Source organism: Gallus gallus, chromosome 10, assembly GCF_016699485.2.
Source record: "Gallus gallus isolate bGalGal1 chromosome 10, bGalGal1.mat.broiler.GRCg7b, whole genome shotgun sequence".
Lineage (NCBI taxonomy): Eukaryota > Metazoa > Chordata > Aves > Galliformes > Phasianidae > Gallus > Gallus gallus.
The window spans coordinates 13,378,602-13,406,519 of record NC_052541.1 but is presented as its reverse complement, the minus strand read 5'-3'; the positions used below and the strand labels follow the sequence as shown (position 1 = coordinate 13,406,519).

General features: G+C 46.6%; 1 protein-coding gene and 2 long non-coding RNA genes across 5 annotated transcripts in view; 2 read left to right on the top strand and 1 right to left on the bottom strand.

Annotated features, from left to right (window-relative positions):
- Nucleotides 1–1,754, top strand: part of LOC107054206 — a 63,149-nt gene extending 61,395 nt beyond the window's left edge. Inside the window, exon 7 of the long non-coding RNA XR_006931138.1 lies at nt 238–1,754. This is a non-coding gene — a long non-coding RNA (uncharacterized LOC107054206). The remainder of the gene's footprint in view (nt 1–237) is intronic.
- NTRK3 (neurotrophic receptor tyrosine kinase 3) overlaps nt 1–27,918 on the bottom strand; it is a 194,063-nt gene that overhangs the window by 27,012 nt on the left and 139,133 nt on the right. For 2 of the 3 annotated variants that reach the window (XM_046898912.1, NM_205169.2), the window contains 4 exons: nt 21,922–22,052; nt 18,559–18,731; nt 14,980–15,223; nt 4,713–4,787 (listed from right to left, as the gene is read on the bottom strand). In XM_046898912.1, coding sequence (XP_046754868.1) covers nt 4,713–4,787; nt 14,980–15,223; nt 18,559–18,731; nt 21,922–22,052 — 623 coding nt within the window. The remainder of the gene's footprint in view (nt 1–4,712; nt 4,788–14,979; nt 15,224–18,558; nt 18,732–21,921; nt 22,053–27,918) is intronic. The other variant, XM_015291981.4, reaches the window with a different exon arrangement.
- Nucleotides 7,601–11,828, top strand: LOC107054207. Its single transcript, XR_005862859.2, has 3 exons — nt 7,601–7,708; nt 10,757–10,915; nt 11,513–11,828. It is a non-coding gene; the product is annotated as an uncharacterized LOC107054207 (long non-coding RNA).

Sequence of the window (27,918 nt, the reverse complement as noted above, 5' to 3'; positions counted from 1 at the left end):
CAATTCTTTGGTTCTATGATCTCCCCACTCTGCCCATTCCTTAGCCAAACTCTTTATGTACAGCTCTTTCTATCTTGCCTCAAAAATCATTCCCTTCACCCCCTCTTTGCTTCTACTTCACCTCTCCAGGGGCTGTTGACCTTATGGCAGGTCTGAGTAATGGACCTATGGCTGTGAAATATTTAAACAATGATTGCTGTAGAGGCACACAAATTTCCCTTTTGCTCTTTGACATAGGTTCTCTACGTGGATGGCTCCAGAAAAGCATTTGTCACACCGAAAACCACACTGGTGCTGGGGAGCTGCCATCTCACAAGAGAGCACACATGGTTGGAAAAGGACAGGATTTATGGAGACAAAGCGCAGTGCAGCCTGGAGTGGTCACAGCCTCACCTCACAGCAATATGCTGTGCATGGATCAGAGCTGACTGGTGTTTGTCACCCAAGAGGTAAAATGAGCTGCTACTGGAATGCAGGGTTGATCACCAGAATGCTCCAGGTGTTTGATTTGGGTGCATGGAAAGACAAAAGGCTGCAGTCCAGAGCACATGGTCTTGCTGCCTGCCTCTTGCCCTGACCCATGGGTGTCCCACAGACTGGGTGCATCAGCAGATCCTCCATCACCAGCAGAGCTGTCCCTAACAAAACCTGGAAAGCAGCAGCAGCTGTTGCTGCCATTCATCCCCAACCTCCTGGAGACATCACTCCTCAAAGCCCTGCTTTGAAACCTATGGCAGGCAGCCCTGCATCAGAGGTCTAATTACATGGTAACTGGTGACCCCATAAGTACAGGGTAATCTGCTGTGTAACACCACAGTAAATCATCCTGGTACTTCTGTCTTTTCTACCACAGCCCTCTGCAGAGATGGAAATACAACTGGTCAAAGGGTAGTTAATTTTTGAGGTTCATCCAAGCTGCTGAGGAGCAACCTGCAAGAGGTCATGGGCCCTGTGCAGGGCACGGGACATGCTCAGGAGCCATCATCACAATACCACCCTACCCTACTGCCACCCTGTCAGTGGCACCTATGCTTTCCTCTGAATCCATCAGAAGCAGCTATGCACAGTCCCAGGCATTCACACATCACAGCTCCAGGAGAACCAACACAGAGCTCTGCACTCCTCCCCATCACGGGATGCTTTGCTGCTGGGGGCTGCAAACAGCCTGCTGACCCCTGAGATCTTCATGGCAATGGAATATATTTGCATACACTCTAGAAACTGCTGACATCTTTCCCTCTGAAGAGCTTCAGGCTTTTATAGTAACCACAGCAATGATTTCCAGATTACAGGCTAATAAAATACGTTAATTTGTTAGCAACGTTGAGGTGGGCATTGTACAGTTCTTACGACATTTAAAATATTCATATAGAACAACAACAACAGCTTTCTGAGTGGATTTCTTTACCAAACAGGAGCACTGAAATAGAATGCCAAAATCCCGTGCTGGTACCCAGATCAGCTCTGACACCTCCCGCCCATGCCTGTTTCACTTGAATACCTGCCAAGCTAAATAAGCAAATGTGGTTTTGTCAAGTGAGACCTCCTCCTGAGCAGCTCCAGCAGTTTACGCTCCATCCAAGCTTGGATGGCTCTCCATGTGCCATTGCTCTCTGTTGTGTGGGTCAGAGCTCTTGAGTGCTGATGCTTTGGAGCGAACAAGACCGCACCGAACGAAGCAGGGGCATCTGAGAGGACAGATGCCTTCACAGCTCCATAGGTGGAATTGATTCTGGCTTTTGTCACGCTTTCTGCGTGCCCTTGGGCAGTGCAGCTGATAGCTCTGTGCTTCCCTTCCTAACCTGTAAAACGGGGCAGTGCAACTCGCTGGCTTCTCAGAGGTGCTGTGCAGGTAATGACGTGTACAATAAAGCAATAAGTGGCATGAAGAAGCCTGCCAAGAAGGGGAAAAATAGACAAATGTTTATCTCAGGTTTAGTTATGCTTTCTAAAGCAGACAGAGGGTTCCACAACGAACATTATAGAGAAGAAAAGAAAGAAGTTCTTTTGTTCTATGAGCATTTCTGCCTTGTACCTTCACCAGATCATAGAAGATTAATGGCAGGCAATGATGTAAAGTATGTACTACACGGCAGACACAAAGCATGAGCTAAGGCCCCACAGTTGTCATTACCTGACCTTGCACGTTCCCTTTTGCAGCCTCAGCATTTCTTGCTGATAGTATTTTCTGGGCAGTTATTTTAAGAAAACTGTGTTAAATTCCTCGCTCCTGTGCCAGGTACCTGCTGTTCAGTGAACAGGCCATGACTAAGCACAGGCTGGAAATTAGAAGGATCTACAAGTTAAAGCAATGAGATTCTGGGGCTGTCTACCCTGAGGAGAGCATTTAATAGTGGCGCTTGATTATGAAAAAGATAAATCTGAAGTGATTGATGCAACGGGAGATTGGATTTGATCATCCAGGGAATCCCTCCCAGTCCTCTCTACTCCTAATGAATTTATTTTCTAAGGGCGGGGTGGTGGCAGAAAACAGCAGGATGCGTAGACAGATGCCTGCTGATGGCTAGTGGGTCTCCAACCCCAAATGCAACCACTTCCCATCACCAAGAGGGGGGAACAGAGCTCTCTCCAGGTTCTGACCATCCTGAACATAACAAAAGGAGGTGGGTGCCACAGTCCTATCTACTGAGGACTTCCAAAAATTATCTTGCCTTGAACCAGCACAGCAAACATCTCAGCTTACAGGCTCCCTATGTATTACCACTGCACTTACCTGTCTCCCAACACCATAACAACTGTGTCCCTTACATACTAAAAAGATAAGAGGTGGCAAAGGTTGTATCTCCTTGGTGAAGACGAGCAGGGATCACCTTTTTAAGAGTAGGAAACAGACACCCTGAATTCCCTATGGTTACAGGACATTGGTACAACCTGCAGCCCAGTCCAAGGCTGGGATATCACTTCTTCCTCCCCATGCACCTAATTGAGGTCTCCCTTTCTAAACAGGAATAGAAGAGCAGAAAGTGTTTTTCAACAGAAGTGTTCTGTAGCCTGGTATTTCCACCCTCTATCAAGCCAAAGGACTTGAGCCTGAAGTGCCAAGGGCACAGTGCAAGGCTGTTTCAGAAGGGATGCTGAAGACAAGTGGTTATGTTCCTTTTCCCCCTTGAATAGTTATAATTTTTTAATTGCTGTTTGCTAATAAGTTAAAATGCTGTGATTTCTACAGGATCAAATGGTGCACGACAAGCTAGGAGAATTTATTAATTAGCATGCATTCAAGGCTGGGAAAAAAATAATAAAAAGCAACACTGCTGTAGATGATAGCTATAAATATGACATAAATGTGACCTGCTGGGACATTTTAGCCAAGGGGTGGCTGTCATATTAATACGGGCCATGCAACTCTGATAGCGAGGAGAAATGTGCAAAATGTGGCTGTTCACAGACACGTGCTGCATGGCTCCAGGGCCTCATCCTGCAAGTAATAGGAGGGACAGCACTTCTGGGTGCCTTTGGCCCAGGTTTCCCCAGGCATCGCTCGCACAATGAGTGCTAAGCCCGGTGGTAAGTGGCTGCAGGATCAGATTTGCAGCGCGCTGAGCATTTTGGATGAAAAGAGCTATAAAGAAGTCACATATTATTATGTCGCATTGCAAAGGTCAACACTGGTATTTGTTCTGTCATAAGAACATGATTGAAAGGCAAGAAAAAAAAAATAGTGTCAGGGCACAGAGGGAAATTGTTTTTTAAAAACTGCCTCCCGGGCTGAGGACACAAAATTACAGCAGAGCTTAAGACTGAATTCCCATCCACACCCTGTAATTCAAGCTCGCCTTAGAAAGGGATAGATGTAACAAAAAATCACCTTTTGGTGGCACATCTTCTTACCCATTGACACATCCCCTGTGAAATCAGTGATAACTAAACTCACACCCTGGCGTGATTCCGGCAGAGCCCCGCTCTGGCACAGGGAAGACATTGAGAAGTAATGTGGGGGAACCACTTCATCACGCTCTGCACGGTGCCTTTGGGTGGATTAGCTCAATTCCAAACAGACTCAGCCACCACGTTGGCCAACCCAAGTTCCTTTCTTCTGCCAGAGCACCGAACCCAACTCGACCTCTGTTCACCGGTTGAGGGAGGAGAGTGGTGGGACTGGGATGCTTTCAATCCACTCAGTCACAGCTCCAAGCTGCTCAGATACAGCTTGCCGTGTCTAGACCAGCAAACAAAAGGCACGAAGGCTGGTATGCAATGGTCCAGCTGTTTAAATGGACAGGTTTTGGGTCATGACAATTCAACAGCATCCAAGCTATTGATGAGGGGATATGTGGGCAGGGGTGACAGGCCAGTGGTTGGACTAGATGATCTTAGTGATCTTTTCCAACCTTATTGATTCTATGAGTCAGGAACTCCCATTGGATGGAGCAAACACCATCCTGCTCAGAGGCAGGAGAGGTTTAGCTGCACGGAGATGAACAAGAGGACATCCCAAACTGTTCACTAGTGCAGACACAGCCTGAACACCCATGGAGGAGGGTTGCACTGAGGACTTCTGCATTCATCCCACATTCCCTCTCCATACAGCCAAGCCCTGGAGAGCTGCTGCAGCAGAGAAGCATGAGCAGTTCCCCTTGCAAATGAGAGCCCCTTGGGCTGCCAAACACAGAACCCAACCTAGTCCCAAAGCCCCACGTGTCATTCCATGCCCCAGTGGCACAGTTCCCCACAGGTCAGGATCCACTCACTGTTGCAGCTGCCGGCGGTGCCAGTCTGTGTCGCTGCCACACTGTGCTGAGCTGGCCCTTCGGACGCGGCCCTTCCTGACAGTGAATGGGTGAAAACAAGGGAAGGAGACAAACAAAAAGAGAAGGGGAGGGTGAGAGAGGGAGGGAGGGATGGGGGTGATGAAGCGAGGGGACAAGAAGGGAAAGGGTATGTCTTTAACTGAACCATACGTCTTTCACTGGCTGCAACACCCCAGCGCTGCGCAAACCCTCCCTGTGAGGGCATTGGATGGGTGAGATCCCACGGTTGCTGCCAGCTGCACCCCACACCATCACCTGCATCAGTGATGAGGGAGGGTAAGGGATGAGCACTGAAGCTGGGCAAGAGCCAAGGGAGGCTCTGGCTTCCTCAGACATCTCCCTGCCAGCCAAGCCCCATCCCCTGGTGGTCCTGAGTATCTTTCTCCACAGCCAGAAGAGCTGGAGAAGTTTTAAGAGGCATGAGTGGTTCCTGTGGATCTACTACTTCAGCATCTGGTTCCTCGTCCATCACCTGTCATGGTACAAGGACCCATTCAGCTCAGCCTGCAGAAAAATCCCAAGCCTGATGTAGCCAAGCAAAAGGGCATCTCCAGCCCAACATCGCCATGAAGCACCTGGCACATCATTCTATGCTTCTCCAAAAGTCTTTGGACCATTGGTACAGCTGGAGGTTGGGAGAAGAAAGGGCCTCATCCCACATCTTCCAATCACCCACAAAACCGCCAGCTGAACCCTAGGAAAGGATAAGGGAAGCGGAAAACACAGCTCTCCATTTTCTGTGTATCAATGCAGGAAGATCTGGGGAACAGGAGGGAGGAGAAGGGTTAGGGAGCTCAGTGCACAAATTAAAAGTGAATGACTAGCAGAAGGTCTGCTGGCTTTTTAGTCAGATCTTTGCGTTCCCACCAGGACAAAAAGGAAACAAAACCCTAAGATGAAAAGCACAGTGGTCCGGGGGGAGACTTCTGGCTGTGGTCCTTAGGAGCTCAGGCTGGCAGCTACCCAGGGAAAAGCAAAAATATGGGTTTAGGGTGTGCCTGGCCAGTCATCACCCCGGGTGCCTCCCCACCCTGTTCCAGAGGTGAAAATTGAGCCGCTAAATGTGGCTGACAGCTCTTTCTGCTTAGGGAATTGCCCTATGACTGACTGATTCGCTTCCCTTCCCAAGAAGTTGAGGTAGGAAATGGGTGGAGGAAAGGCCTAGCAAATTGTTTCATGATGGTTGTTTAAACTGCCTCTGCATTATGGCGTTACAGTTAAGGGGGGAAAAAGGAAAGATCTCTTGCATAAATCCACATCCTAAAGCCAGCTGTGGCAGAGGCATGGACACTGGGAGGAAGCAGAGCAGATGAAGTCATCAGCAGTGGGAAAAAACATCAATATAATATAGTGCAGAACAAAGCAAATTCTACCTCAAACACAGAGCTGAAAGAGAAACATCTTCCCCTGTCAGAACTATTACCATGCATTTATTCCAATAACAAATAACTAACCCAGAAGTAACCCAAACCTGATTTATTCCTCCGTCTAAATAAATATGAAGAGGCAGCCGAATCTGACTCTAAAAACCACTGATCTCATATGTTTTTCTTCTATGTATTGGAAAAATTAGGAGTGGAGTTTCCGCCTTGCTGCCAGGGGATGCTGGCAAAGCATTTGAGCTATAGATATTGTATCTTGTCACTAATGACTGCAGGGAACTAAAAGGGATTTGGGTTTTTTTTTTTTTTTTGAAGCTTCACATTAATTGATAATTTGGTCTCAGAATCCACAGTGGAACACAGGATTTACTATATTGGATCAGTCTCGTGGCCCATCAAATCTGGCGTCTTGCCTCAGTGATGCTCAGAAAAATTACCATCCGTTGTCTCTGCTTGTAAGGTTGCTGGCTGTTTCTGTAAGGCCATACAACCGCAACAGAGGAAAGGCCTTCCAGGCCTCTTTAAGGCCCTGAAACATGAGTTTGGCTGGGTTTGTAATAATTCCTGTATTACATCTTTTCTCTTCTAAAGCAAGGAAGAAACTCCGTGGCAAACGTGTCCAGCAGACATGCTGCTGCTTCTCCTCTTGGTCACCACAGCTCAGAGAAGGCAAACTTGTGTTTTCAGAGGGCAAATAAATGAAAACACAGCTGAGGCCGAGAGGAGGGCGAGATGCCTTGTAGTGAGCAGAACAATATTGATTAGGCAATATAAAGATTTCACTCACTAATTCCTTTAGCAATCTTATCATGTGTTGCCCGCATAATTGAATGGGAAAGAGAGAGGTGGAATCACTTAAGCGTTCAGAGCTCAACAAACACCAAGAAAAGATTCCTATTTTGTGTGTGTGTGCAATTTTGTGCATCGTTGCCCCTTGATTGTACATTGAACATGCTCTCTTTGACAGCCTAGTCCTAAACAGCCTGTTTATTAAAGACAGCTGCTTGCAAACAGGGACTTTCTCCATCCAGCTGGCAAGGAGAAGGAGCTCTCTGTGGCTGAGAGAGAGGTAGGACTATGAAACAGGGAGGAAACAGGGGTGGAAGCCCATGGGAGTCCTGACCGTGCAGGAATCAGGAAGGAGAAAGAAAAAAGAAAAGTTTTCCTTCCACGTAAATAACTTAATTAAGGAGTCTTCAGTTTGCCTTGAAGCGCAGCCTGCCACATTGGGGAAATCCTTTAAGTCTTCCTCGCTTGAAAAGCCACTACTTCACATGACACATTGAGGAAAATAAATAAATAAAAAGCATGCCAAGACATAATTTATCCATACTCCCACTAAAGTAGTCTATAACTTCTCTGCCTCCAGTTCTCTCACTGATTGCGCTGAGGGTTTGGGCTGCCCCCCCACCTCTCCCAACTAAATTGTGATCTCACAGCCGCCCCATTGCAAGGAGAGCTGGGTGGGAAGGCAGGAGAAGGCCACTGAACAGCTGGGAAGCAACAGGGAAATGGGTCCAACAACATAAACAAGAGAAGATAGATCTCCCTTAGGTATCAGTGCTTCTTCCAAAGTGCAAACTGTTCTCTTTAGTATGTCCAAAAACACATGGTTACTGGTGCACCTGGGGCTAGAATAGCACAGCTTGCTGGCATTTGGTTCTCCATCTTCTGCTCTCACTCGCATTACACCTTGGTAAGACCCAGGAACAGTCACCTCTTCTGGACTGCCCCATACAAAATTTTCTCTTGTTTTTTGGTGGCTGGATTTCCATCATAGGGACTCTCTGGCTTTTTTCTATTTATCTCAGTTTTTCAGCTGATTATCTGAATATCAGTAGGAACAGCAGGAGAAATGGAGAACATTACAAGCAAGCAATAGGTGGATATTTACTCTTGGATGGGTCTGCTATATAGGTGGGTCTCTTGGAAGTCTACTGGACTATGATCTATCTGAAGGCATCCCCCTAATCATTGCAGAGGAGGGGGTCTAGACAGCCTTTAAAGGCCTGTTCCAGCTCAAATTATTCTATAATTCTACTACTCAAAGAAAAGTTGGTGTAATGCTATAATGTGATGGAAAGTACAGCAATAACAGCAAGATAACGAAGTCTTTAGCTGCAGCAGCAAATGAGGACAATTCAAATACAGCAGCCATGGATACAGTAACAAAAAAAGAAAATTTGCCTACCTTTAGAAGACCTCAGTTAAGCAGGGATCTCCAACAAGATACTCTCATCTCCACTGCCAACCCTTAAATGTGCTCTGGAAAGGGGTGGATCTTGGCTCCAGCCCTTCTGGTCACTCAGGTGCATTTCATTGCATGCACCTGAGCTCCAATGGGTTGGCCCTGCCTTCCCACCAGGTGCTCAATCAGTTTCAAGCTGTGAATTAGCATTTCTCTGCTACAGTTATGTTCACAAGTTGTTTCCTTCACCTCTCTAGATCTGCTTGCTGTGTTTGATAGCCCCTAATAGATTATTTTGCTTCCACAACTGTTGAGTCCCTTTTTCAGTCCATCTCAACTGCTTGCACCTACCACGTCCTAGGACAAGGAGTTCCAGTTCTTTACTACCCACTATAGTACCCCCATTTGACACCATGACCACCAGCAGCTGTCTTAGATGAGGACATACAGAAAAAGAACCTCCCTGTTTGTCTATGGTGGTAACCTCAAAAAATGGGATGTTAGGAGTTAAAAACTATCAGAAGCTAAACTGGAAGGCTTTAAACTGCCCCTGCAATCTGGAGTTCAATGTGTTGGTTGGGAGAAAGCAAAAACCTCAGTTCAAAGCTCTGGAAATTGGACTGGGGTTGGATTGAAAGATCATACATTTGATTAGCTCTAAGTGAGTGTGTGAGGGTTTAGGGGACACATGGAGAGGTTTATGTTTGGGTGAACACTGAGGCTATATTAAATAAAATATCTGAGCCAAATGACTTGCAATGCAGCAGCAATGTATCCCAGCCAGGAGAAGTGGTGAGCGTGGAGGTCAAGTCCTGTGGCAGGGAGTTTTCCCAAAAACAAACTGCTCTTTTGTGTCTCTGCTTCAAAGAAGATGTCGGTAGATCCTGAGAGCTCTTTACCTGCCATATCCCTCTCATTACTGAAATGAGATAAATGGTAACAGCATGAAAACAGCCACTGAAGCAAGAGAAAGACAGGTTGACAGTGAGGAAAGGGGAGGGGGGGACAAGGTGCAGGCAGAGGGCTTGGCAGGGTGGAGAATGAGGGCAATTACCATTTCTGAGAAAATGCCAGAAATGCAACACAACCTAATTTCCCCAATTAATTCCTCTGCACTTGAGCTGCTTTGTATGAAGGGCTCTTCATGTTTCAAACAGGAGGAAGGGAGGGGTGGGGGAACAGAGACTCTTCAACATTTGTTTTTCCCTGAGTGTAGAAACGGGCAAGAGTTGAGCAAAAACGTCTGTCTGAAACACGAGATGATGTTGTTACATCTTCCTTCCAGGAGATAAGGAACTGTGCCACAAATGCAATTTGCAGAGGTTTCTATAGGAGTCACGGAGATGCCAGAGACCAGCACATTCAATACCACACTGATTTTCCTGCACGCAGAGCACACAGCAATGAGCACAAAGACACTTATCCCATGCCCTCACAGCAGAGCAGTTCCCTCACCTCCCCTCTTTCCAGTCTCACCACTACTTAAAGGGAAATTGGCTCTTTTGCCCCCAAAATGCTAACCGGGGGAGCTGTAAGCCACTGTGCTGAGAGCCACACACCTCATGGGACATACAGAAGGAGTGATTGCCATGAGAACAAGGACAGAAATAATGAATCAGGGGTCAGGAGGAAGGGGACACGTGAGTAAACAGACGCTATACTATTTCCAACAGTATATGCAGGCTCCTGCACATAGTAGGAGTACAGCCCTGCCCAACTGGTGCATCTGAACCATCACTAGGGGTCTTCAGGGAAGACCTCCAAGTCACTCCAGGATTTCCCTGCTCTTACTTAGGTATGATCTAGAGACAGGACATGCCCTTCATGATCCCACCTAGTACAGGAGAAAATGAAAGCTCTTTCACCTTTAAGTCCTCTCCTCAGTGTTACATATGTTTACGGATATGAAACCTTCCCAACACTCTGGGAGATAGGAGGGAGAGAAAGCAGCACGCTGTGTTTCATAGAATCATAGAATGGCCTGGGTTGAAAAGGACCACAATGATCATCGAGTTTCAACCCCTCTGCTATGTGCAGGGTCACCAACCACCAGACCAGGCTGCCCAGAGCCACATGCAGCCTGGCCTTGAATGCCTCCAGGGATGGGGCATCCACAACCTGCTTGGGCATCTTCCACTTGAGAGAAGAGGCAGAAGAGATAAAGGTGATGATTAACCACTTAGCATCTGCACAGCATTTACCTGCTGGAAATTGAGCTTTTGCTGGAAGCCGAATGCGGTACATGCATTGTACCTTCTACACAAGACCCCTCACTGCTGTCTGTGCAGCCAGGGACTGAGCTTGCCTTCTTAGAATCATAGAACGGCTTGGGTTGGAAGGGACCTCAAAGATCATCTAGTTCTTTCACCCACTGACACTGAAGCATTGAGTCTCTAAATTTGCTTTCATTGCAGGCCTCGTCTATTAGTCTTATCAACCATGCTGATTGAGTCTCCAAACGAACATGAACCAGGCAGCTGTTAAACCTCACTGATCTATTACTTGCATGGAAACTTCACTGGATAAATAGCTGACATCAGCCCAGGAGAAGGAAAACAGTTTGGATCTCCAGGGTACAAGAAACAGAGAAAGAGTTGGCCTAGATGGGAGAGGGAATCTGACAATGAGCACTGAAAATGATCAAAAATAGGGTTTTTGTTTTAAATCTGGCCATATTAAGAAAAGAGAAGAAAGAAAATGTTTACAGAGTAAACCTCCACGCTTCAGAGGAGGAGGCGTCTGCCAGAGGAATCCTAGACTTCGTAAAGAACGCTGACCTAAGGCCAAAGTCATAGCAGAAATGTTGTTTTGGCACTGATGGTTTAAGGATGGGAGAGCCAAGGTTCGTAGGAAGAGATATTAATCTTTTATTAAATCAACTGATATCACTGCAAAAAAAAAAGAAGGGAAAAAAAAAGCTCAGAGACGACTTGTGTGTCTAAAATGTTTCTTCCCCCTCCAACAATATCAGATGTTGAATAAAAGATATTGCTTCTTCCTGTAAACCTTGTCTCTCCCAAATTCAGTGAGCGCTCCACAGTGTTGAAAATGCAGAAGTCTTCTGCGCATTTTTTTATTGTATTTTTAGCTCTGTGTTGTCAGAAACTTATTTTCAGAGCCATTTGCAAACCCAGGGTGTGTCCTTTTCTGTTTGTTTTTTTCACAAGCAGGTGTCCTCCCCATGATGAGCAGCAACCTGGAGCATGTTCAGGACAGACCTCTGCAAAAGGACGCTGCTCAGTTCCTCAGAGGTTTCAAGCCCTGCTTGGGCTTTGGGGCAGGATGCCAGAGGGGTAGGACACAGCAGAACCGGACAGAGGGACATCTTCATGAGATTCAGTGACTGCATAAATCCTTCCTCTACTCAACCCATGTCTTCGCTGCTGATGTCCCACCCATGGCAGCAGGTAACCTTGGAAATTATTAAGGACTGCCAACTAGGATTTAAGGCTGCTCTCTTCTCAAGATAAAGAAATACTGCCCTTTCCTTGGGTGGCTGCCAAATGACTTTGTTTGGGAGCTGGATTACTCATTCTGGGGGAAGAAAGGAGGCTGATCTTGGTCCTGCTCCATGGGCAGGCACCAGATGTGCTCAGTGTGACTGGGGCACGAGGTCCCTGACCCGCAGCATTCCACCACTTGGTGTCACAGTCCTGAGACATCCCTAAAAAGTCACTTGCTCACATGTTTTCTAGAAGGAAAACAAGTGGGAAAAAAACTCCTCCCGAACCTTTTATCTCCCTTACACATCTATTCCAGCCTGCATTCCTATAGAGACCTAAATGAAAGATCGTGTGGCACATTACACAACACATCCCAGAAATGCTCCTTCAGCATCCCTGACTTGTCACACAAGTGTGGGCTACTTCTCCCAGCCTCCCCTGTACCTCCACCTTCCTCCGCTTTCTGACCTGATGCCATTTCACTTCTCCCCTGCCTACACCTCCACAACCACCAGGGATCTGATGCACAAGGAAGAAGATGCACCTGTGTTCAGGCAGACCATGGAGAACCTCGGAGAGAGAGGAAACAAACCTCTCTGCCACTTTTGTTACGCAAATGTTTGTTTTCCATACCCAAATGTGTGACAGGAAATTAAGCAGTTCACCTTTGTAAAGCACTTCTGCATCCCACAAACGCAGGAGGCAGATGGTGTTTTTCCTTTGTTTTAAAAGATAAAAAATGGGAAAGAGATTAAATGCCTATGAGTTAATCATCAGCTTGGAACACACTCACATACCCACACGCCAACCTATCCGTGCTCATGGGGCCTGGGCAGCAGCAAATGCAGGAAGCCATCAGAGTGAGATCCTCCAGACATGTCATTTGGGGTCAGCTTTGAGGTGTAATCCTCCACTGTGTACCCAGAAGATGATATTTAGTGGAATCCTCCCTAGGCTGCAGCTTGGGCACGCTCAATCACCTGAAACAGAACTTTGCTCCAGGTTCTGCCTCTGGGAATGGCAGTTCGTGTCAACAGCAGAGATGCTTGTGCACAACATGGAGAAGCAGCCTTAGGAGTTTTACCACTTTGGTTGTGGATGTGACCAGGGACAGCAGAAAGGAGTTTCAAAGCTCAACTCTACAGCCACATCTCCACCTTCCGTGGGGGAGGCCCAGGAGCAGTCTGGTTCTAATGCTTGAGGTCATTTGTTCTCATTCTCCATTCAAAAACCCTCACTCAGGGTATCTTGGTGGGTTTTGTGATGGGTCTGTGCACTTGAAAAGACTGTCTCAGGAGCCTTGAAGAGACAGCTTTCCTGCCAGAGATGCTGGGAATTAAAATGGTGAGGAATACAGAGCAGAAATGCACAACTGTTTGTGAAACCAAACTGCTTATCTTACCCATGTTGCAGGAGAAAGTAAATGCTTCTTCATAACAAAGTAAATATGAGTAATCAAAACCATAATTTCCTAGGATCCCTCTTTGAATAGCAACAGAGAAAAGGTCTTCATGTATGTAGAGGTCTGAGTTGGTTATCTAGAGTACTAAAAGTACCACAAGTCTGGTAAGTGGGATAAACCAGTTACTGCTTTGGTCACACACAGCAATTTGTGTGAACAGAGAGAAGTCCACTAGCAGAGCCTTAGGACATGGCATGAGAGAGCACAGAGAACCACGGCAAAGCGCTTTGCACAGACAGGATGAGGTCTACAGGACACCACAGAGAAGACAAAATATCCCATTACGGTGAGCTGGCCTATGAAGATCTCTGCATTTCTCACTTCTTGGGGACCCTCCCATCCAACTTCCATTTGCTGAAGGACCCAAGAAAGAGCACAGATAATCTCACAAGCTGCTTCTCATCTTCCCCTGGGCTCTGCTCTTCCCTACTCACTATCTACTGATGTTTCTGCAGTGTTGGGATTGTAGCCACCTCATCACTGCCCAGTCAGTCCACTGAGACCTTTTCCCAACGTGGGCTTTTGTGCTGCACAGGGAAGATTGGCTCCTTCACTGGTAATTAAACTGAGTGATAAGGCAATGCCCTGGCCTTGGGGAGATGACATGTCTCAGCAGAAACCTTATCATCTTTTTTTTCCTCCCCAGCTCCACTTTGCAACTTCCTATTACATAAGGAAAACCTTTGCCATCAGATCAAGCCCACTGGTCAACCCCTTCTTAGGTAACTGATAGAAATCAGCCTCAGAGCCAAACATCTGCGCTGTAACCAGAAATAAACCAGCCTTACACCAAGCACCAGGCAAAAATCTCTGCTCTTTCTCCTGAAAAGCCCTTCTCTGCTGGTGGGTGGCCCAACCACAAATCCCTACACTGTTGTGCTCCGAGCGCTTTGTGCATCCTGTTTTCTCAAGCTGAGGAAGAGTAAGAAACATGCATTCCTCTCAGGGACGCTGCCATCCCGGGCAGATAGGGCAGTGCAGCTGGACACAAAGGCAAGGGGACATCCAAGCATAAATCACAGAAGATAATGCTGGAAAGGCATTTCTGACTCATCGAGTCTGTCCCCAGAGACTAGTGCAGGATTAGCCTCTGCACTAAACCCAGGCATTTTCATCTAGTTGCTTCCTGGACTTCAATGACAGGCCCTCAGCAACCTACCTCTGGCAAATTATTCCATTGTCTAAATGATGTCCCTGCTGGAAAAAGTGTTTTTGAGGTTGAGCTTAAATTGCCTATTATTTCCTTTTCCATATTTAATGCACTTATCAGTCAGTCTTTCAGTTGCCTTTTCTCTAGGTCCCTGTATTAAGTTTCTTTAATCTAACACAAGAGGTCACAGCCCGTAGTCTTTTAATCATCTTTGTCACCCTCTTTGGATTACCTCCAATTTATCAAAGTTTTTGTAAAAAAGAGGAAGGAAAACAAGGAAGGAAGGAAGATCAGGATGGCATCAGAGTCATCTCAAAGTGTGTGACTGTGCTGGGGTATCACAGGGAGCTCTGTGTGTAGGCATCTGCATGGATGTCTGAACTATAGGCGTGTCCAGGACCAAAAGGAGTCAGGACAATGGTTCGGGGATCAGGCAGACACAAGTGTGCCTGATGGACATTTATGTGCATGTTTCATTGAGGGAATAAGCAGTGAGCCCAAGAGCTCCAAAAACTGATTTACTGTCACATTTCCTAGTCTCCCTTCACTCTGAGCATTGGACGGCCACTGGAGCTGCCTTACCCTGTAGTAATCAGTGCTGTAGACATCTCTTGACATCCCAAAGTCTCCAATCTTCACCAGCAGGTTGGCTCCGACCAAGCAGTTCCTGGTGGCCAGGTCTCTATGGACAAAGTGCTGGGAGGCAAGGTACACCATTCCAGAGGCGATCTGGCTAGCGATGTGGAGCATCTGGGATAGCCCTAGCTCCCCTTTGGCTTGTCGAGGCTGCCCATCCACGAGGATCATAGCATCTGGGCCATGTGCCCTATAGGGAGGAAGAAGCAAAAAGCATAGAGTTGGGTCTCAAAAGTGACCAGGAGATAGGAATCCCACATGGTTGCTGCTCCTGCTGGGGTGGGGATGAGCCCCCAGCTCTGTAGTGTGAGGATGCACACAGCTCCAGAGGAAAGAAAAAAAGAAAATCTTACAGAACAAGAGGTTGGGTGAACATCTGGTGGGTGAGTAGGTGCCATACATCCTCCTATCCTTACTCTTCTCCAAGAAACCTCTCATGGCCACAGGTGGAAGACAGACTGCTAGGGCAGAGCGACCAGCGGTTTGATGCACCGTGGCCATTCTACTCTCTGGCAAGACCTGTGTAAAATGAATTGGCTTCCAGATATCTACATGTTTGCTCTAGTTAATTCTTATACCTTGGAAACATTCCCAGATGTGGAGCTATCACCCTCTTTTCTTCCCCAGCCATCATACTCTTGTTGTTTACTCTCTTTATTAATCCCATACAGCCTCTTCTATTCCATCCGCACACCTGATGACCAAACAACCTCCTCTCAATTGATGTACCTGTACAACCAGAGATCACAGGCAAGGTTTCAGAAGAACACCAACATCCCTGGAAAGTATTCTTTATACCCTAAGCTGTCCCAGAGGTGACACAGGTGCTGTAAACTCTGAAGACACAAGCAGAGGTACAGGGGTAAAGTCTGAATGTCAGCAGATGGAGAGAACATCCTGGACAACAAAAGGCAACATTTTGCTGAACAAAGTGCATTGTAAAGGCAGGACTTGAGGTCAGGGTCATTCCTGTCCTGTCCCCCTTTAAATCCTCTCCCTAGCTGTGTACCAGGCCTGTCTTTGCTCTGCTCCCTCTGTGATGTCTCTTTCCCCGATGGAGCTCACCCTGCTGTGGCCCCTTTGAAGGTGGAATAACAAAAGCCCTCTTATTTAGGGAAAAGCATGAGATTTTGCTGTGACTTTCCTCCTCGTGACTAAGATGCAGTACAGCATCTCCTCTGAAGCTTTCAAACTGTTCTCATTGAAATAGTTCCTGGCATTTCACCCTGTTGTCAGCCCTGCAGAGAGCCTGCAAATTGAAATGCACACACAGAGCTTTCCCTTCTTGACATGGGACTGAACAACCCACAAGTCCCAAATTGTTTCTCTCTTTTGTTTCCTGATTACCCTATTGGGCTTAGGGCAAACCAAGGAATCTAGACATTCGGGGTCCAACCCAACAGTTTTTGAAATGCTGCTGTATTCAGTTATGTCCTGCTGCCCTGCCACCAGGAACACAGCCCCGAGGGTCCCCTCCTGCCATCTCCTTCCAGAACAGCTCAAAGAGGAGAGGAAGCCCAGAAATGAGAGCTGAGGAGCCAGGAATGTATTGGGAAGCTGTGAGTGGGCAATACTGCAGTGAGTGTGGGATGGGCAGGACAAGCAGTGGTTTCTAAAACCATGCTGGACGTTTTATACCAGATGTGCCTTGCAGTTACACCACACTTAACTGTGGATGGTACCTGGTGTCATCAAGAGTAACTATTCCAAGATGAGAAGTGAAGGACATAATACCGTCTCATTACTGCCACCTTTTTCAAAGACAGTAATTACCCCCAAAGAACTGTCTGCATCTGATGGGAACAGGTCACGTTTAAAACATGATCAGCCAACACCTTTCTTTTACTGAGTCCCTCTACGTCCTACTATACAGGATTTATCTAGGTATGTCCTGCATAATACATATTCCTTCCTCCCCTCCCCTTCTCCATCCCACATGGGCACAGTCCTGAAGGAAGGAGTATCAGCCTACTCCTGAGATTAGCTGGGGGGATATTAGCACATTCAGTTGCATGAAGAAGATGTAGGGAATACAAAAAGGAGCTGCCCATCTCTTCTTGGAGCAAGGGGTTTGCTTCAGCTTCACACCAAGATCATAAGATTGGCCAGACACTGTCAAAGAAGCGTGGCTTTTGATTTCTCCAGAGCCCCAGTGAAACCTGCTATCCACCAAAGGAAACCTGAATCCCGCATCACCCTCTTGACCCCCTTGCAGCTTCCATTCTGAGTCCTACCTGGCCAAAGATGTCATCCATCCAGAGCATGAGACAGAGGATGACCTATAAGTTCATATTCAATCTGCCTCTGCTATGCCAAAATGAGGGGGGAAATCAATGCAGGTGTGTTCCCAGCTCAGCCACTGCCCTGTGGATACTCCAAGAGAGCTGCAGGCAGCTTGGCCCTGCTTGAAAGAATCACAGAATGACTTGGGTTGGAAAGGACCTTAAAGATTATCTAGTTCCAACCTCCTTGTTTTCCATTGGCAGGGTTGCCCATAGGGTCCTTCCCCACAGCCCTTCTGGTGTAGGTGATTGCTTCAAAATGAAAACCTCAGGAAAGGATTTGTTTCCTTGTTTTCCTTGGTCAGAAATGGGTTGTGATGATGGAAATATAAGCACAGAGTATATCCCGGCCCCAAACCTAGATGTGATGTGCTCGAGCTTCTTGTTCCCACTGCAATCATGCTCACACTTAGCAGTCAAAGCAGGAAAATATCAAGGGTCCAATTTTGTAAATACTGGGAAATAAACCTACTAATTATTTCAAGAGGTAAGTACCACTCCACTTGCGTGCAGGTTCCAGAGCATAATTTCTGTATCATGGGAGAGCAGCACCACAAACATCCTCCCACCATTGCTCTCTGCTCCTCACCGGTGGCAGATTCAGGGCACGCAAATTATCTGCTAATGAGTGGTGACTGGTGGGGGTCCAGCAATTTGCATCTCTCTAGAGGCATAGAAGGCAATTATGGCATTTCATCTGACACTGCCCATCTTCTGGAGTAGTGTGGTGCCACTGGTTAGGATATTTTGTCTGCTGAGATCTGGGGCACAAGGACCAGGGATGGACTGCACAGACACTGCCTGAGGCCCCTCCTAAATTTCTCCTCTCTTTTCTGAATATAGAAATGCTATCAGCAAATCGGTAAATGCCCAGGATAGCAATCAGATGAAGGACTCCAGAAAGATCCTCTCAGGAGTATTTTAGTTCTGCTGCTATCGAACTAGTATCTGGGTGGCATGGGGAGTCATGGCTAGTGACCTTCCAGCTTCAGACTTGCAGGGGTGGGAGAAGAAACATCTGGTTTCCATAGCTCACCTGGACAACCCTTGGGACTACCAAAGAGGAAACGCTGGGGTAGGACTTCAAGCACCAAATGTGCTGAGGACCATCCACCTCCTCTGCTCACATTACTCAGCCCACCACCATCCACACAGCTACGGCTCTCTGGAGCAGCACAGATCTATGACAAGCTGCTCAGGGGTACAGCTGTGCTGCATCTGCCGTGCCCTCCTTTGCACATACCTCAGGAACTTGTTCAGGTCCCCATGCTTCATGTACTCGAAGACCATGATGAGCGGGTCACCATCACCACACACACCATAGAACTTGACGATGTGCTCATGCTGCAGGTTGGTGAGCAGCTCTGCCTCCCTCTGGAAATCCTTGCGGGCTGCCAAGGTGGGGTCTTTCAGCGCCTGAAAGAAGGGACACGTATGTATGGCATGGGCAAAACCAGAAGAGGCCAAAACCAAAGGGGTGGTGGCATCGAGGAAGAGCTGGTGAGGATAGGAGAGGATAGGAACCACTGCCACCACCCAGTTGCATCAGGAGAGATAGCAGCAGGTACTGGTGGCACCACCTCAGCATTTTGTTCGTATGTTTACCAGCCCAGTGGTGTCTCCAACTCATTTCCCAGGAAGCAGCAAACATGCCACAGAGGGTAATAGCTTCCAATTATTCCCAGCTTGGGCAGGATTTGTACTGGTGACCTAGGGGTGAATGGCTTCATATCTCATTATTATTAAATTCCTGAGCCAGCCAGTCCTCGCTATCTGTCTTTTATTTTGAAATAGCTGACTATACTACCTTTATTCAGAAGATGGATTTGCCTGGCTGTGCAGTTATTGTGTAGATTTTTCAAACCACCTCTGAAGAAGGACACTGTCAAGTCTTTTCTCATAATTTTTAAAATCATGTTTTTATTCCCTGCTGTTTGTAACAGCCCCCTGGCAGCCTGATGCTGAAATCAGAATCCTTACTGAGAATATCTTGTCTTTCACATGTGAGTGCACCAGGCTAGATTGCAGCCCAGCATTGCAGGGCTGCTTTGAAGATGCTGCTGTGGGTCCAGCCATTGATGGAGGTGGGTTACCAGTCTTGAAGGCCAGCTTGTCCGTGAGTGATTGGGAAGTTTCATAGGAGAGCAGAGTGTTGTCATCACAGGATATCAAGGGAGGGCTCTGCTATGAGCACTTAGCAAAAATGTTGGGATGTCCAGAATGTTGGACAAGATGGAAGAGCCGTGAGGGCTGATGGCCCTGCTGAGTTCACATACAGAGAAGTACCAAGTCCTCCCCAGGAGCTGCTTTTTCCCATTGAGATCTCCTGCAAGGTTTTACCCAAGCCTTAGGACACTCCCACATTCCCTTTTTCTGCCCCTACCCTGCTAGGCACATGGCATAATATTATTGTAATTCTGTGTCCTCTGGGATAGCTTGACTAGAGATATTTAGATGGATGATAGCTACGCTGTGCAGATGGCAAAGCATCCATCCTTATCTCAGGCACCCAATTACTTTTAGTCATTTAATATCTTCATAACTTTGATGCTTCCCATTATTTCTTTTCTCCCCAGGAAAACACTTCCCCTCCCCCATGACTCCTTTCTCCCATAGTTGCACATAATATTTCAGGTTGCAGTGAGTTTGGTTTCATCTCCTTCACACTGTGTCACTTCCACGAGGTGTGAGGACTGTGACTTTGTAAATATCACACAAAATAGGATATTAAAAAAACATTGCTAAGGTTGCACAGCCTTTGGAAATGAAAGAAACAAGAACTGGAAGCAGTAGAACCAGGAAAGAATGACAGAATCACTAAGGTAAGAAAAGACTTCTGAGATCATCTAGTCCAACTGTCCACCTACTGCCAATAAAAGAAGATGAAGGCTCAAGGAAGAGACCAAATCTAGAGTAGAAATGCTTCTCCTAGGAAGGTTTAGGGTGGGTTGCATTTGTGTCTCCATCATAGGATCAAGCCATTCACTCTGTCTGCAGGTTGCAGTCATTGTCACAAACTGTCAGCTCTGCTGATGCTTCCTGGGAACTTCCTGCTCATGTGGCAACAGAGCCAGGTCTCCACAAGCACCACGTTTAATGTCAACGTAGGTCTGGTGTCTGCAGTCTGGCTGCAAAGGCAGGTCGGTCACTGTCCTCCAGCTAGGTGGATTCCGGCCCCTCAATTTCCCTGACATTCTATCTGCCCTCTGCCAACTGGGGACCATGCAACACCAGCACCCAGCTGGATGGCTATGAAAACAAGCACGCCCACTTCCAGAGAGCTCTCAGAAACAAGAGCGGTCATCACAAAGGAGAAGCCCATAGAGAAATGAAAAATGCGTGTTCGGAGGACGTGCCCTGAATAGCAGCCCCTCCAGCATTGCCAATGCTTGTCTTTATAACCTCAACACTTTTTGCTGACGATACTTTCTGAGTGCTTCTTAGGATGTTTTCAGAAGCAAGCTGAACAGAAGAGCAAACTTATCCGCACCATCACATCAAAAGCTGATCTGCAGGGCTGCAGGTTTTAGATCCACTTGAAATCTGAGTCCCTTTAGCCACAGTCTTTCATTGCCTAGTCCTGACCCTGGGAGGGAGCCCCCTGGAACACAGCAGGGACAGACCCCACATCCTAAGCAGCATGCCCTGCTGCTGCTCAGAGCTGCGGTGACCATGGAAGTGGCTTTCACCCTCTGTTGGGAGCGTGAGATCTTCAAGAAACTCAGCCAAAGCTCAGCTCAATATGCGAAGCCTTTTTTCCCCCCTTTTCTTTATCCCTTTCCATTTATTAAAAAACCTACAACATAAAACGTGGCCCAAATAAGAAGAATGCTCTCCCCAACCCCCCCCCCCCCTGCAGCTGGCAAAAAGCCTGATTTCAAGGCTCCGCTCCAGTTCTGGATCTGTATGATCTGTCGGGATGAAAGGCACTCTGGAGATGTAAGCTCATAGTAGCAATTAATGGAAACAAGTTCGGATGCTGTTTCTGCCTACACACAAATGAAGATCAGTAGAGACCTGAGAGATGGGATCGCATAAGGGATGGCTGACACCGATGGGCAGGTGCCAGCCACATAACTAGGCAATTAATGATGTGGGTAGCTGTGCTACCTTGGCTTTAACCAGTCCCAGAGGTGAAAAGTGCAATCTTGCAGTTCTTGCTGCCCTCCTTCTTTCATCTTACAGCAAAGCTGTCCCAGCAAACTGCTCCCAGCAAACTGGTTGGCCGTGCTTAGCTTTCAAGTGCTTATTTTTGCTGAGGCCTCTTTTTGTTTCATCTTCAGCAAGATAAAATCCCCTAAGAGAAGGTCCCAGTCCCTCGCAGAGGGAAGGCAGCCTCCCCACCACTGCTACAGCTGCGCAGATCTGAGCCCTTCCAGCCCTGCTCCTCCTCCACGTCTCCTGGCCGCACCGGCAGGAAGAGAAGCTTTGGCATTGGCGAGAACAGACGACCTTGAAGCAAAAGGCTGGAACTCTGTGTGACTAAGTGGATTTACCACAATCTCCGGCATCAGATAAATCTCCTCCCATAGCCCCCAGCCCTCCCCTGCCTCCCTTTCCCACGCAGCCCCTGCTGTACTCTCTGCCACTCGCCCTTGGGATTTACCTTCACTGCCACCAGCATTTTGTCATTGGTGGGGCTGAGGTTGTAACACTCGGCCAAGAACACCTTCCCAAAGGCACCTTCTCCCAGCTCCCTCTTCAAAACGATGTCTCTTCTCTTAATATGCTGGACATCTGTTGGAGGGAGGGGAGGGAGAGGGTTGAGGGAAGAATGAATCAGGGTTAATTCAGGGAATGGAAAACAATTAATTCAATTTTCTAGCAAGCTGAAATTGCTTTGCAAAAATATCTACAGGGATCTTTTTACCCACCCACGGAATGCAGCCATCTCTGGGATGGAGTTAGGCTTATGCAAAACATCTGTGAGGAAAGTACTTGAGGTTTATCACGTTTTCACTACAACTTGAAGCAGGCGAGTCCTCGGGGAGAGGAACCTTTGGGGCAAAATCAGCCACGAAGACCTGAATCTTTCTGGAACGATCCAGGAAATAATTAATCTCCTGTGAGATGAGGCAAAGGTCACGTACTTCTGATGCCAGGCTGGGTGAGATTAGAAGGTTGAGTTTCCAGAAGCTGTTGAATTTTGCATTTCAGTGGGGATCAGTTTAAACCTAAACTCTGGCAGATTTCTGAGGCTAAACATTGGCAAGTCAAAGGGTTCCCAAAAGGAAGAGCACCAATGACCCCACACACCTTAGGGCACTAGCAGGAGCTGGCTGGGAGCACCAAGCACTGTCCTGCAGCAACGCTTCAACCCGCATCCATCTTCCACACAACCATTCCCTCCAGGTCACCCCAGGACAAATCCCTGGAACAAGGGGTGAACTCAAACCATTAGTTTCAATGATCCTTTCCACTGACATTTAGGATGGCAAGGGCTGACAGAGAATAGCAACTGAGGCTCCAGGAAGACTCAGAAGAGCAATAGCTATTAATTTAATGGAAATACAGAAGCCCATAAAGATTGGTCTGCACCAGCTGTTCACACACCACCTAACAGGGTCATTCGTAAGGGCTAGATGTACCCAGGTAGTAGGCATCTACAAGGGTAAACAAGTGACCAGCAAGATCTCCACAAACGCAGGGTCTTGATTAAATGCCATTGCTTGCAATGGGGATAGGTTGAGGGTCTCCATGCTCATTTCTGGGGATGACGTCAGGGCACAGCTACTTCCTGCCAAAGCACTCAGCATCTTCCTAGCATCACAGTGCCCATACAGCTCCTCTGGCAATATGAAGAGAAACTTTTTCAGGCCTGAAATGAACTGTGAAGGCAGCTAGAGGCAGCTGGCTATCCCTCTGTATTTCCCTTCACTGGAGCTAACTGCCTGCCTTGGAAACTGCTGTAGAACAGATCACCCACAGCTTCAGCTTGATGGTCACAGCAGGGCAGTGAGGGCTGTACACTCTTCCCCAGCACTTGGTGAGCAAAGCTGACACATCAGAGGTCTGCTCAGGTGGGAGCATTAGATGGGACAGTGCCCTCTCCCACCCTGGGACGTTCATAACTTTGAATCTTTTCCATCTCTTCCACGTGCCACAGGAGCCATATGAGTGGCTCCCATCAGCTTGGATGCATTTCCCTTGGGGCAACGTGGATGCAAGGGTGACAGACAGCAGGTTTCAGACTGGCTGCAGGCAAGCACCACGAACAGCAATCCCAGCCTACCACCAGCTCCTGCCACCCTTGATTTAGTACGCACCAATATTGGGCCATGAGCTCTGATGCCACACAACAACCCAGGTGCAACTCAATGCATCCAAAAGCCAGCGGAGTGGAAGAGTAACATCATAATGGCTTTCATACAATTAAGATTTCTCATTAGGAGCTCACAAGAAGGTTTAAGAAGCTACAATCTCTGGCCCTTTTGCTTGTTAGGGAAGATGAATGCAGCAAGATTGCATAAGCAATGGGCCTTGTAATGAACGATGCTTCTGTAGAGGAATCTTATTGACCTTTTCATTAATCGTTCAATAGACTGAAAACTGTTAGTAACCAATATTAATAATATTAGCAACATTAAGGAACAGAATGGAAGGCACATCCAAAATGACTTTGGTTTTGAGTCTGCAATGACAACGAGTGAGAACACTTCACACGTGGACTCTGCCTTCTCCATCTGGTTTAGCTGAGCGTTTAAGGAGTACCTTGAGAAATCTGAAATATTACATGCTGAAATGTTAAGCAATGCACTTGGGTGAGGAAAGTCCTAATCCGAGAAAAGTTCAAATGCTACTATTTACTTAATAGAGGAAAAGTATTTTTTCTTCTTTCTCTTGGCAAGCATTTCTATAGCACTGATCACAGCAGTATCCAGGAGTTGTTGTACTGACAAACCACATATTTCCATTCTTTGTCTCCCCATCAGTAACGGTCAAATAATAATCCTGTATTAAGAAGAATCCACGTATACTTAAAAAACTCAGAATCCCAACAGAAATGTAGCGCTGCAATACAACTGACCCATTTAATGTGAGATTAAAAAAAAAAAAAAGAACTATTTCAGAATAATCAGTGATAGTATTTGAAATTATTAACACTTCTCATAATTGGTAACATCGTGAGAACTGAAGTAGACCTCTCTTTCCAAACTCCCTGAGGTCTCGCCCCACATTTTCAGCTCCCAATTTTGCTTCTCAACAACGTCTTAATAAATGATGAGACCTTTCTGAGAGCCAGCGTCCAGACTGTGTAATTATGTCTACATTATTAAAATAATATCCCATCTGTCTTCAAAACCCAGATTTCACAGCAAGTTGTTAGGGTCACCTGTGAAGCTTCAGAGAAAACGCATATGAGGAATTTAAGGAGATATGGCAGAAGGAGAAGAACCAAGGGAGGAGTAATCCTTCTGAGATAGCAGACCCACGTAGTGCTGCTGGATTAAAAGTGAACTTGGGTGGTTATAAAAAAACATATATAGAATAGGTTCATGAAGTTGAGCAGTTAGACATAACTGGACAACCTCAATGGGCAGTCAGAAAAGCGCTTTGGCTGATCACAATTCCTCTCAACCTTGAAAGGCCATAAATTTTGCTCCATAGTATTTTAGGCACAAATGGAATAATAAGTGAGTTATACTAAATTGCCTTTTCACATGCTATAGGCTTAAAATACTGAAGTTTACATCAAATTCTCCCATTCACAGCGAGATCAGCGCTGTGATTAATCCTGCATTATTATTAAATATGAGCTTTAAACACAAAGCACTGACAAAGCACCCCGGCGCCGTACAAATGGCTGTTATTGCTCTAACCTTGCATCTATTCTCTGCTTGTCTGTCCTGGCTGTAACTCATAAGGAAGGCCGAATAGCCATGAAAGATGCTGTGCTGCAAGGGCACCTGGGAGGTTCATCTGCATAAATCTGTTTACCTCCTCCCGGAGGAAGCAGAGCCCTGTCTGATAAACAGCTGGTGTTTATTTGTTTTAGGCAGGCACTGGTGTGCTAATCTGTCTCAGCTGCCTTGTGGTCAGCCCTGCTGACAAGGTGTAGGCAAACTGTCTTCCCGTAAGCACCGGTCTCTTATTTTCCTTTCCCCTTGTACTATTAACTTATAAAAACAAGCCAACCAGACAGTTCAAAAGAAGAATCTACACAGGAACCATTGCAAGACCCGACAGGAAAATAACCAGACTTGACAACATGATGGGAACTCATTCAAGGCTGTGCCGTATCTACAGGAAGGATGGGAACGCACAGCGCTGAAGTAATTCTGGCTTAAAATGAAACATATTGCAGTCCTTGTTTGAGGATTACTGTATCACTGTCTGATAGAGAAGGAGAGCCAGGCAGATCCTTCACCTTCTTTCTCATCCATCAAGGCAAACACACGGAGACCACGTTTCAACCCTCGCCTCCCCTGTTATTCTGCATAACACATGAAGCACACCAGACAACAGCTGACCTGCAGCTGGTTGGGAATGCCCCACAGCATCGGTTCAAGCATGTTGCCACGTGGGTAAGTAATGCTGTTAGCAAGAGGGCAAATCGGAGAGGCTGTGCTTCGTTTTACAAATTGCTTCCGAAGCAGAAAGCTTTCCTTGTCTCTAGAAGATTCAAGGCAGAAGGGTTGTGGCCTTGGATCTGCAATGGGATCTTACCTAACCTCGACTGAACCTTCTGCAGAATGGATGGCTTGATCTGTGATTCAAGTGCATTCAGTCAGAAAAGTGGCTATCTAAAAATGGCAACTTCTTCCTGCCTGTATTTGTTCCCATGTGTCCCTTACTTGCATCTGCTTCTGTTCTTGACACAAACATATTCTAGTTTGCTAACCTTGCAGACCCAGCGCAACCAGGGATATAAAGGAAGAGAAAGAGGAAACAAGATGAATGCTACATTTCTCATGCATCAATCTACCACATCCTGATAGGCTGTTTCTGCACTAGCCCCTGGGAAGGGGCCTGAGAAAACCAGAACTTTCTCACTTACGTGTCTGATTCAGTGACTCTACACTGATCTTTTGCACTCATATTGCAGATTCTCTCTTACCTGTGGCAAAGTCAAGGCAGAAAGGCTCCCTTTCAACTTAGAAATCCCAGGTAGAGCTTATAGGGCTAGTAACAGACAGCGTGCAGCGAAAACAATGTTTTTCCAATAGCAACTGCATTTCAATCACATGAGAACAAATCAGCAACTTGCATGGGCCTGTTTCATGAATCTAATATACCAATTATTGTCTCATTTTCAGTTCAGTCCTGGGGGTCAGGAAAGGAAGAGAAGGGTTCAACGATGCTGCAAATTCCTTGTTTGAGATTCCCATCACAGCCAGTATCCTTAAAACCACAGTTTGATAATACTCCTGAAACCTGGCTGCGCATGATGCAGTATTTCAACACAGATGACTACAGTGGGAGGTAAATGGACAAATCAAACTCCAAATAGAGTAAACCATGAACAGTGACGGTACCTATGTTGCAGCAAAATGCAAAACAACTTCAGTTGGACGATGTGTTCCAACCGGAACTAGATCTGAAATTAATTCCTCACACCTCCTCCTTTCCAACTCCCAAGCAGCAGCCCAGCCAGGTGCTGTATTTCCAGTGGGTTTCTTTTCCTTGGACTCTCAATTCACAAATAACATGTAGCTTCCTGGGGAAAGAGGAGAAACCTAGGGAAATCTTGCCTTTTACTTCTGCTACCCTCTGCCATCAGCAGCTTTCTCTTATAGCCTAGAAATGACCAATATCAATTTTCTGTCGGTTTCACCCCCTTTACATATGGCTGTTTTCCCCAGAGAGAGCTATTTTCCTGCTTCTGTTCATCATCAGCTCCTTCCTCCCTTAGCTTTGTCACTTTGTGCCATTTCTTCTTGCTTGGCCTGGCCTCCTCTTTCTTACCTTTCTTCCTGCTCAATCCCTCTTTTAAAACAGACTTCTTTCAGGTGTGTTTACAGGGTATCCTGATTGGAGTGTGATCTACAGCTCTCTGTGGTAATGGCCTCAATTTCACGAGCTTCTAAAGCCTCATTTGCATCAACAACACGGTGTAAATGATAACAATGACATTTTTTCAGCAGTGGCTGAGTCATTTGCTGTAACAACTAATTTATGCCAAAGAATTGTCTCTTCTTTTTCTTTATACATAAGTTGTCCACAAAAAAAAAGGTAGCGAAGTTCTCAGTTAGTCAATATGATTCATTCACTTCTTCCCTGACTCACTGCTAAAATAATTCTTATGAATAAATCCTGCCTAGCTTGCCTGCTCTATGACAATTAAAAGCAAATAAACCAAGCTCACAATTTGTGCTGGAAATTGTGTCATTAAGACATGTAACTACCAAACAGAGCACCTTCCTTGTCAGGCAGTCAATTGTGATCTGGATGTCAACCGAGCACCTTGACGAGTTACCCAATGTACCTGATCAGAGCAAAGAGTGCAGATCAGGTAGGGCCAGATCAAAAGGCTTTGCACCGGAGGGCTGATAAGTCATTCTCTTACAGACCTGTCTCGTAGTGAGAGAAGATAATGCATAGGCTAGATGCACAGAGTCTGAGTCTCCCTCTTGGCCTGCTGCAAATCCATCAAAGTCAATGG